Below are 12,521 nucleotides of genomic sequence, written 5' to 3'. Positions count from 1 at the left end.
CAGACAGACAGACATACACACAAACAGACACGTCAAACTTATAACACCCCTTCGTTTTTGCGTCGGGGGTTAAAAAGTAAAACGTCACAAAAATATCTGTAACATCTGAGCTATGAGTCATTCTGCCATCATTAAGTTCCGTTGCAGAAATACCCACGGCCGACATCCGACATCCCATCTTGGCGATGCATGTTTGCGACTTTTTTCATGCAACGGACTATAGTCGCGTCGCGTTCATTCAGGTGTCGGCGTCTCAACAAGGCATGAAGAATTTCGCTCTTGACGGATTGATCGATGGAAATAAAGTTGTCGTAAATTAATGGCATTTTCATCATCCTGAATACCTTTTCAATAAGTTTAAAAGGGACTTAGTTTGGTTTGAAACCTAAGCTGGTGGTTTCTTGGAGTCGTTAATAGTACCTAGATTACGATACAAGTGCGGATAGATAACATGATTCCAATCAATTAAAACACGAGCAAAGGGAGTTACGAATTCCCTCTTCGCACGTGTATCGTAGGTGTCGTACCTTCGCGCGACGTTTTTAACCCCCGACGCAAAAACGAAGGGGTGTTATAAGTTTGACGTGTCTGTCTGTGTGTATGTCTGTCTGTCTGTCTGTCTGTCTGTCTGTCTGTTTGTCTGTCTGTCTGTCTGTCTGTGTGTGTGTCTGTCTGTGGCATCGTAGCTCTCGAACGGATGAACCGATTTTGATTTAGTTTTTTTTTTGTCTGAAAGCTGAGTTATTCGGGAGTGTTCTTAGCCATGTTTCATGAAAATCGGTCCACTAGGTCGCGGTCGGGGGTTTTTTCAAAATTTTAATTTTGTGGTTAAGTTATATGTACCTACTGTACAACATATTATGGTCCTTTGAAGTTTCGACAAGACGTTGCGAACTTTGAAGTTGCGAACAAGTTCAAGGTACAGAGGGGCAAATCTTGACTAGGGGGCAAATGTAATTAATTTGCATTATTAAATAAAGTGTCCACCAGTAGTTATATATGGTAGGCGTGTTCAGTGAATACATGTAGAACCACAGACCAACCCCTATAGACATCTATTACAAGACGACTCGCGGTGGCCAGCCTTCCTAGTATTTGCACTGATATAAGCGCGGGCGCTCGCCGTGCCCGATCAGTATCGACCAAGTAACAGACCCGAAAGCAGCGCGTGTTTTTCGCACAAAAAAATTGGAAAAGGGTATTTTGATGCCTTAAAGATGTCCACCTGTAGTGTGAAATGGTGTGGAAAGGTAACAAGAAGCTCAAATTTAAAAACAGACGGCATTACATTCCACAAATAAGTCATATTTATAATTTATTCAGAGCCGGCATAGGTCAACTTACATTGGCCACTTACGCGTCAGTAGAGGGACAGTCATACTTCTGTCCCTTTTCATCTGGCGCGACTGCCCGCCGTCCTTGAAACGGCCAATCACAGCGCGCTTAACACATTCCCCGCCCGCTCCTCGCACCCCAAACACTGGTGACTCGTATCGCGAACCAAATATACAAGACTGCCACTCTATAGGAGGTTCTCTGTGTGTAGAACTCAACATCATAGTGTAATAATGGGAAAAATGGATTAGTTACAATTGCCCCCCAGTCGAGATTTGAACCCTCTGTACCTTACAGATATAATATAAGCTATGCGCCATAATATATCTAAGGTACTGTAAAATGTTTTAACTAGGGATGTACCGACTAGTGATTTAGCCGATTAGTCGGCCGACTAGTCGGCTAGTCGGCCAGAACATAATTATCGACTAATTTCGCCAGAATTTTTGAAATGTAATTTTTTGGGTTCTATCGCGCTTTTCATATTTTGTTCAGGTTCAAATGTCTATGATAATAGTTATACACATTTTCCATTTTTTAGTTTAAAATAGATAGTGGTCCTGCCTATGAAACCGATAGTCTTAGGTAGGTCATTAATTACTGTGATGATTACAGATATTTATTTTGTTCTTTTGACTAACAAAGGCATAACGAATACGTACATAATACGACCATAAATCATCCGATAATTTATTTTTCTACTATTTTCCTATCACTTATCAAGTGCCGACTAATCGGCCTTTTTTGCCGACTAGTCGCCGACTAATCGCCGACTACAAATGTGGCCGGATAATCGGCTTTCCCGACTAGTCGGTACATCCCTAGTTTTAACTTTTAACCCATTCGCTGACAGTGACAGTACGTCGACAGCCGAACCTCTGCCGCAGAAAAGACATTTGTATTTTCAGTGACACTACGTCAACAGACAGCGAAAGGGTTAAGCTATTTTTAACTCGGTTAATGGTGAATGTAAAAAAGGAACAAAGTAAATGAGCATTAAGAACAAACATTGTGAAAGTTCCTTCATGTGTGGCGTACCTGGCAGGTATTAAAATGCATTAAATTCGATCGAGATCGCGTCCGCGTGGCGCCGACTGGAGTGTTGAGGCGCATATCCGGTGATATCTGTACGAATTGACTTTTGCTTTAAACTTTTATTGGAAAGTTTGGTTAAAGCTTCATTTTTATTTTATTTTAGGTATTTGTATTTTAATATCGGGGGATACCTTACACCAGCCATTCTCAAAGTGTGCTCCGCGGACCCCAAGGGCTCCGCAAAGCCTCTCTGGGGGCTCCGTGTGAATTTTGGGTACCTGATATGCAACTTCAACTCTCTTCCATAAAACCAAATATTCACCAATTGTTAAAAAATAAAAAACAGTTCCATGTAATACCTCACATTAGAATCTAGTGATTAGATTTGACTATCATGATTGCTTATTAAAATAAAGATTGCAATAAAAAAAAATTAAGGGTTCCGTCAGATGTTTTACTTTCTAAAAGGGTTCCATGGGAAAATAAGTTTGAGAACCGCTGCCTTACACAGATCTAACTAGCCCCAAACTAAGCAAAGCTTGTACTGTCGGTGATACGATGGGTGATTCGAACCCCGGACCGTCGGCTTAGCAGGCAGGGTCATTAAGTATCTACCTCTACATAGATAAATACCGACTACACCAGACCGGTCGTCAAAATTTTTAGTTGTTTTGTAATACAATGGAAATACTTTTAAGGAAATACGCTGAAATTACTGAAAAACTTAACTGCATAAATAAATAAACAAATTATATCTAGGTACCAAAAGTTATTAAAACCAGGTAATAAATAACCTAACCACTACATTAAAATTTTGAAAAAAAAAAAAACCCGACATAGTGGACCGATTTTCATGAAACGTGGCTAAGAAGTTAAGAACACTCCCGACTCTCAGCTTTCAAACAAAAAAAAAACTAAATCTAAATCGGTTCATCCGTTTGGGAGCTACGATGCCACAGAACGACACACAAGACAGACAGACAGACAGGCAGACAAACAGACAAACAGACAGCCAGATACATCAAACTTATAACACACTATCGTTTTTGCGTCGGGGGTTAAAAAGGAATATAAAAATCAGCTCTAAAACCATAAACATAACTTGGCCGCTTGTTTAAACATCGACAACTTTTTTTGTCAAAGTTCTGCAGTGCGACTCTCTTTGGTCGTGTTCTAATTACCATAGATACCATAATTCTAATTACTAGAGTGGCGTCTCCCAACCGAACACAAGCAACTACTGCTTGTATCATAATTTTATCGCATTTTCACATTTTCGTTTTCTAAGCATGGCGCGAAGGTCTGCAGCTCCCAGAGCCATTACTTTATTTTTCATCACACCCGCACTTTAAATGTGCTATTGCACGCAGGCGGAGCGTGAGTTATAGAAAAATCGTTCTTCCATGGGAATAATGAAATTTCTTGTACCGTACTTAACTTTTTTACATCTATTTACATATTTTTTACATTGCGAGTGTGATGAAAAACATTGTGTGTAACTCGGGGACAATGAATATTACAAACTCGAGTCTTTAAATCGCTCCGGCAAGCCGTCGCGATTAAACTTACTCTCGTTAGTAATATTTAACTTCCTCCCCTTGTTGCAAAATGTACTATTATTAAAGTTACTTTGACAACGATTTTGTAAAGCACGAATCATTTCTTCCCCTTGAATTATTATTAAGCGAGTCTAAAAGATGGACAAAAAGTGTGGATACTTGTAGCAAAGACCTATATAACTTCGTAAAGACCGATAAAGTCTAAGAAAAAAACGTACCCCAAAACCATACAGAAAAAGGTACGGTGAGCTAGATGGCGATACACCTTTGGGGTACGCTCGGCTAGATGGCGCTAATATTAATATTTGACATTTTAAAACATATCAAGCTATGAATATGGGCCAAATTGTCAAAACTGAGGTTCAAAAGTTTTAAGCTTGTGTCGAGAGATGGCAGTCTATGCACTGTGATTACATATTTTACTTTGACAGTCATTCTCTATAATACTCGATCCTCTTTGCTTGTAGATACTATATTATGTTATAATGAAAGTATAAGTTTACATATAAAATTGAATAAATGTTTGGGATCGTAAAGTTAAAAATATTAACTTTCGCCAAGGACCATTTAATACTATACTGATATAGCCCATACAAAAAAGCGTACCCCTGAAAAAAGCTTAGTTTTTGCTGTAAAACTAGATGGCGTTGTTTCGTAACCCGGGAGTGGAAAAAAACATATTTTCACACATATTTTTACTTGTTTTTATATTATACTATGAATAACTATCAAAAAACTTTATTTTAATATCAAAATATTGGCTCAAAACACAATTTTTACAAATTATATTGTACGTACGTAGTTGTGATCGCTTCGCTGGCTAAGTTTGTTCGCATGTTGTCTAATTATTGCCAAATAAAATGACTAGATGACGTTGGTGGACTAGGAAAATGTCACATCCGTTTCGTTGTTCATTAATATAATATACTTAGTGATAATAAACCTATATGTTGAGCTCAAATAAGTTCAACAAAACGCAATCATTGTGCCAACAGATGTGACATCTGACATCCATGTCACATCACAAATGTCATTGTATGATTTATTGAATATTCATAATATATGAATATTAAATATTTTAGAATCGCAGCAGCAATGCGAGTAGAGATACAGAATTAATAACTGTATAAATTAATAATTGTATGACCAATGACCTCATACATAAAATTACCAGTTTAGGTGACAGAAGGCGAATCCAATTTGTAAACATTAAATGTGCTAAGGAAAAGAATCTTTCCGATTTTCAACGGGACACGGCTGAAGGGGCGAGCTGGTTTCGACTGCGCCCATGCATCTCAATTGTCCAGAAAGTTCATTCGAAGATCATTTTGCTTATAATAATCTGAGTAATCACAGTGAATGGTTTGACAGTATTTCAGCTAACATGTAGAGAGACTTGCTAGCTTCGTCGGTCAGGCTTCGTCTTGGACACAACGCGGATAGTTAGGCCGCCAGGTGTGGCACTTTGGATTACGTTTTTATAATAAATTAATGATAGTTTGTATTGTTTTGGTAATATATTTTCTACTCGTATACTACTCGTTTGGTACTCGTATAAACCTAAACTGAGATAATAAATGAATAAAAGGAAATAATTAGTGAAACTCTGACATAAGTAATAATTAATGAGACTAAATGCGTTTTCACATTATCCGATCCGATATCGGATGTAGGACTGATACATTACAGGCGCTATCTTGGATTTTTTCCATTTAAATCCTTCCGACATCCGATATCGGATCGGATAATGTGAAAACGGACTAAGACAATAGATACCTTGTTAGTGTTATATATCTATGCCTATGTATATCCCACCAAAAACATTCTGTAAAAAATAGCCGTCTCGAATGTCTCGATGGAGCTGCTTGTTTATCTCTAAAAAGTAATGAAATCTACATAAAGTTCCTTACTGCGATTTCTTTATTATTATAGTTAACTAGCCTTTGCCCGCGGCTTCGCTCGCGTTAAATTCGAAAATCTCTCCACAAACTTCCATCCTCCATTCTAAGGAAGTGGGGGGATATAAAAAGAGACAAAAAGTAGCCTATGTCACTTTCCATCCCTTCAACTATCTCCACTTAAAAAATCACGTCAATACGTCGCTCCGTTTTGCCGTGAAAGATGGACAAACAAACAGACACACACACTTTCCCATTTATAATATTAGTATGGATAGATGTTGTGTGACTTGGCCGTTGAAGTGTAGCGGTGCTGGCGACAGATTGGTGCAATGGTGTCATGGAGCACCTGGTTATAAACTTCTTTATACCCTTGTGTATAAAGAAGTTTATAAGTTTCATATTCGATGGTCCGAGCTAAGGTTCGTAAAGCCATGAAGCCGAGCTGATAATCATTGTCGCTAAACGCCGATCGAAACGCAGTAGCGCATAGTAGTCGACCATCCAACGCGTACTTGCTCGTACGCCTATCACCCACTTGACGTAGCGCCAACACTTTATGGAAAAAGCGGGTTTTCGACAACTACCAATAAGATTTTAGACATTCAAAAATCTTCAATAATACTCAACTGTTTCGGTCGCACTCGTTCACATATAGGATAGGATTGGTGTGAGCGAGACGGCCAGGAGATTGATTGTCAACATGATATCTATCATAAACACCGTTCGAAATGGCCTCATTAAAATCTAAATTTTAAATATATTGAAAGTAATATTACTAATCATTGACGTCACGCTCAAAATGAAAGAGATAGAAAATTTGACAGTATGGTACTCTTTTGCATGATTGTCATAATTCAAAATAAGAACGATGGCTTGCGTTGTAAACAGGGACTGAAACATGACACGGGCCCCTAGCGTCATCTATATACTTTTCACTGTATCACTTGTAATGCCGTCGAACTACCGCGTGCGTATTTAAAAAAAAAAAAACATTTTTATTTAAATGACACTCTTAGTGACATCTAGTGACATAGATTTACGGCTGCCAACGGGGTACGGTATTTAGTATGGACTCTGCTGGTCGTAGGAGACAATCCATAGAAATATTACGAGACAATCTATATTAAGAGAAGTTAAAAATTAATATTTCTCGTATTAAACTTATATTTATAATTACACTTACATTTAATTGGAGTCGATTGACTAAAATGTTTGCGCATGGTGTTCGGTGACAGATGCAGTTATAATCCGCCCTCAATATAGTTCCAGTAGCGTCCAGAGTTCAAAGGCCAACAGGTCTACATCCCGCATTACAGTCGAAAATGCAACCGACTGCAGTAGTGTGCAATCACTGCAACCTGCTGTCAAGTTCAAGAGTGGCCACGCGGCCCCAAGACTGGCAGAATAGCCGCAGCCTTCGCCTCGATCGCACGCGAACGTTCCTAACGAACGCCGGAGTTCCAAATACGAATATACGAGTGTTTTCAAATTTCGAATCGATTTGAATTTAGAATCAGTGGTTTTGATTTTTTTTTCAACCTAGCCAGTTCGCCGACCGGTCAGCCATGCGGAACCTCTTAAGGTAAGTTTTGCTATGTTATTAATCAATTTAATCGTCTTCGTTCCCTTAGGGTTATTGCCAGGGAAGTGAGTAGCGATAAAAAGTATTTATAGGAAACTTTGCAATGAAGTGGATATGCTCATTTAAATATTTATGGATAGAGAAGCCAATCAAACTTCAGAGAATTTTGTAAAAAAGTTAATTCCGGTGTTTTGCCCTAAACTAAATTGAAAATTATCTAGCGTGTAAATATAAAGATATGGATATACTTTGTGTAAGTATCCATAATTATACGGTTTAAATTAATGTGTAGTTTTCTTTGTGTTCTTCATAAGTTGTGATTTCTCATGTAGATAAATTCGCGTGTGAAAAAATGTATGAAGTTTTACCTAGTTCTTAAAGTAGATCATAATGATATTAATGATAGAAACTGTTACAGTTGTTCTTGAAAACACGAGTTACCGCATTTATTGTGGATTTACGGAGAAAATAGATGCTTGTAATCTCGCACGAAATTCTTCATGTTATGAATATTGATTTCTGAAGTCAATCAGTCATATGTCGAAACTTTCTTGATTTTCTAATTAGGTAATTAAAACTAAAAGTAGAAAAGTAAACCAATTTTATATACAATTAAAACGTTATACCTCTATGTACGGTTACTCGGAAACTGCAGTGTTATAATACTTATAAAATAATTATCAACTGTTATCACTAAAAATAATGGATATTTAAGAAGCATCTTCTAACATTAGTTATCAAATGCATAATTGGATACCTAGGTATTTTTATTAAACATTCGCGTCCCTTTATAAAGTAAATTGCAAGGTAGTTTTTAATTAATCAAAGATTATGTAATGAGAACCGGAATTCTCTTCCCCTTATTCACTGTCTGAACCCTTCTGTGGGTGGAAGCGAACGTGCACGTATGTAATGCTATATCAGCTAGATTAGAATCAAATCACACTTCACACTCCTTTGAACTATTTTACCACTTTACATCTTGTTAAGGGCATTCCCTGCCCCAATGACCTTCGATTTGAATCCATTGATATTATGATAGTTAACCTAAAACCTATCATATTAACAGCATCGTCTTTAAACAAAATAGTATCTCATTATTCCATTACAGCTCATTATTTCTGTGTTCTTGGCATGAAATTAAACAATTTTAGAATCTAAAACTGGTTTTTTGATCATAACTTTTGTTGTAATTATTTTAAAATTTAAATCATTCTTGAAATTTTAGAAAAGTCAAAGGTAAATCCAAACATGTCGATTTAATGTATGTCACACCCTTCACTATTTTTCCAAAATAAAGCTCTTACAGAGATAAAAGATTGAAGAACCGATGGCCGTTGGTATTACAATTCTATCTGTAGTGCACATATAGTAGTTTCAACTCAAAACTTGTCAAACATCGATGAAAACCGTGTGGAGCCCCAAGGTCTTTTCCCAATTGATTTTCTCCCAAGCTCCCAACATGACATGTTGACTAGGAGGGTCAAGTCAAACCCATGTTGCAGAAAAGCCATTTCTGTATCTGTATTAAGTACCTATATGATATGTACCTATGTATGTAATATGTATGTTTTCTTATTTGAGCCTAGAGCAACGAAAAATGGTAACTATCTTGTTATAACTAGAACAGGCGTTAAAAATTGTTTTTAAATGCCTAAATGGCTATAGGAAAGATGTCAGTTACAAAAACAAAAAAATGTCACTTAAGACGATACAGGAGGGGTCAATTCTCCATACAAACGCTCTCGACTATTTCCTCCCTGGGTTTTGAAGAAAGAGCAATATTTTTTTCAACACAGAGTATTATTATTTTTGTTTCAGACCGTTCTGATTTTTTTGATATTCTTATTTAACTAAAATTCCCAAATTGAAAGGGGAGCTCCTTTCCATTTTAGCATTTTCGCTCCTGTAGCGTCTTAATTATTTCCAGCACACTTAAACTTAAGGAAACTACCTGAGTACGATGAAATATATTTTAGTTAAGTGTTATGGCTTCAGTTCATAAAATAGTGCAATTAGTGTTCTTCATAAATTGCATGGATGGACCATGCAGCGATAATGTTTAGCAACGTTCAACGATAATTAGTCATTAAGCCATTTAAGTAGGTACCTGTTTTATAAAAAAATGTGTAATTTTAAAGGGATCTAAATAGGATACGAAATTATCTGGTTATCTCATTATATGGCCAGTTTTTATGAAATTTCCTTTTAACAAAATAAGTATTAAAAGCACGATGAAATGTAAGTTTCCATGTAGGTACAGTCAGCTGCAGAGAAAAGTAGATCCCCGTGCATACAAATTTGTTTGATATAGGTACTCAATTAGCAAATATGTACAGTCAGATGCAGAGAAAAGTAGACCCCCCTGCATATAAATTTGTATGAAAGGGGGTCTACTTTTCTATCAAAAGTTGTCGGTTACGTCTTAAACCGATAGCCGATAAGTCCTGAGACACCTGAGAAAAAATATACGATAGTTTTTATAGCGCAGCACGAGCACTTTTGCAGCAGATTGTACTGCTGCAAAAGTGCTTGGTGAATTTATCAATGAATTCATTCATAATATCTCCATGCAAGTTTGCAGCTCACTGTACATCGTTATTATCACTAATGAGGTGACAAAGTTATTGGAAATTTAATACAGTAGTACTTATTTACTCACTGTCCGTTCACGCAGACGAATTTGCGGGCTACACAGTTTTACCATAAAATGTAAACTAACACCAATCCGTATATTCAATAGAAAATCTATTCTATTCTTAGCTGCGCTGAATACCGCATATGCAAAAACCGATAGATAGCACGGTCTACTGCCAATAGTGTCAAAGTTAATGTATTCATCAGCATTTCCACAATGGCCAACTGTCATAGCACGGAGAAGTGGGGCGAATAACAGAGCCCAGTGTTCACGCGATTTGCGCCATTTTTATCATGATTTTGTGAATTCCGAAGATCGTGCGAATCTTGGCCCTTTTATGGTTCATTGGTACGGGACTGTCGATTTCTAGTTTCTGGCTTAGTAGGCACTTGAGGAACAATTGAGCAGTGCTTGCATTGCCTGAGAATAGTTACAAACCCACGGGCCAATGTGTCAGTCAGCATACATCAAAACCAAATCCTTCTACGAATCAGCTCGGTCTGTATTGCTTGATCATTTGGATACAGTTCAAAAGGCTGCCTTATCACCGAGACCGAGACCAATCTCACCAAAACCAACAGAACGTTCACCACTCCCTTCGTCAGAGATGCCCAACTGGGCTGAAGAAAGAACCAAAAATGAAGAAAATCAACCTGGGCCATCGGATCTTCAAAGCCGCGCCGTCCCTACCCATCAATCTGTAGATCAAGAAAGGTCGGCCACCCAGGCTACAATCAATTCTGCTTTCGCAATTGCACCTATTTTCAATATCACCGAAAAACCAAGCGTCGATGCTGCCAAGTTGTCAGAAAAGATGAGAAAGCAACAGAGCAACTTCAAGGCCTTCGCACGTACTCTACACTACATCGACCTCTCCACAGTAAATGAAAAGTGGGAATTGGAAGATTTACTTAAATCAGTTCAGTCTCGTTGGACAACTATTGACACTCTTCACTGGGACATCGACAGTGAACTTTTCGAAGACGACGAAACTTATAATCAAACGTTTTGCAAATATGAGAAGAAATTCCTCGATATGAAAAAATCTATCAATTCCAAAATATGGTCCATGGTCCACCGTGAAAAATCAACCCCCGTCATGGACATCCCACCCTTTAGTGGAAACTATCAACAGTGGGTTTCATTCAAGGATTTATTTAATGAAGCCATACATCATAACCGCTCGATGTCTAATGCACAGAAGATGCAATTTTTGAAAAATAAGGTTAAAGGTGAAGCTGAAAAACTCATTCAACATCTGAACATCAGCTCAGAAAACTATGAAACCTGTTGGGATATCCTAAATCACAGGTACAACAACACGAAACTAATTTTCACCGCACACCTCAACAACCTGCTTTCGCTATCAACAATGCAACAACAATCATATCAACAAATCAAGCGCCTACATGACACCACCAACGAGTGCCTAAACGCCATCAGGAACCTAGGCGTGGACATCGTGTCATGGGATCCCCTTATCGTCCATATTCTATCACAAAAATTGGACCCGGAAAGTCATACGGAGTACGTCGAATCATTGAAGAACCCACGTGACTTGCCGACCTTAAAGGACTTCCTAGATTTTCTAGAAATGAAATTTACATCATATGAAGCGAGCCGCCGCAAGTTGGATACACCAAAAACATCTCATCAATCAGAAGCACCAAGAAAACCTTATTACAAATCATTTATGGGCATAAAAGATTCATCATTATCACAAAATAAATCAAATGATGTTAAATCAAGTTATTATCAAAGAAAACATTGCCCGGTTTGTAATAAAAATCATGGCATATTTAATTGCGAAACATTTCAAAGTGCAAGACCAGAAAGCAAACGAAGCACTATTGCAAGATTGAATCTATGCAAAAATTGCCTTTATAATCATTACGATAAGGAATGTTTTTCAACGAGTCGATGCCGCACGTGTCATGAACGACATAACACGCTCGTGCATGATGCCTACAGTCAGAAACAAGAGACTTCCGATCCACTTAATAAGCGCAAAACTGTTGCAAGTATTACGCAAGAATGTAGAAAAAATATAGAAGTTTTATTACCTACCGCCCTCATCAAAGTAAGGGCAGTAGATGGAAAGTATCACACTTTGAGGGCGTTTATTGATCCTGGAGCACAGATGTCATTGATCACGGAGGCTGCGGCTCAACTTCTCCAAATACCCCGGGAAAGCTGTGATGACACTATGTACGGCCTGGGAATTAATGGAAACTCCTGTAACGGCGTTATAAACGTCACTTTGTCATCACTGCATTGTGACTTTCAATTTGACGCAGAGTTATTTATCATGAATAAACTCACTCTGCCACTGCCGAATCAAACCTTCGTCAAGCCCGATTTGTCATATTTAAGAGGACTACCACTGGCAGATCCGGATTACAACATCAGCCGACAGATTGATATCATATTAGGAACAGAAATCTACGCCAAATTCGTCCAGAATGGAACCA

General features: G+C 37.9%; 1 protein-coding gene across 1 annotated transcript in view; it reads left to right on the top strand.

Annotated features, from left to right (window-relative positions):
• The first annotated feature begins 7,245 nt into the window (after positions 1–7,245).
• LOC125233219 overlaps positions 7,246–12,521 on the top strand; it is a 94,678-nt gene continuing 89,402 nt past the window's right edge. The window contains exon 1 of the mRNA XM_048139129.1: positions 7,246–7,412. Coding sequence (XP_047995086.1) covers positions 7,396–7,412 — 17 coding nt within the window. The 5' untranslated portion in view covers positions 7,246–7,395. The remainder of the gene's footprint in view (positions 7,413–12,521) is intronic.

This window comes from Leguminivora glycinivorella, chromosome 14 (assembly GCF_023078275.1).
Source record: "Leguminivora glycinivorella isolate SPB_JAAS2020 chromosome 14, LegGlyc_1.1, whole genome shotgun sequence".
Taxonomy (NCBI): domain Eukaryota; kingdom Metazoa; phylum Arthropoda; class Insecta; order Lepidoptera; family Tortricidae; genus Leguminivora; species Leguminivora glycinivorella.
Note: the sequence above shows the minus strand (reverse complement) of the source record. Positions and strands in the feature narration are given on the sequence as shown.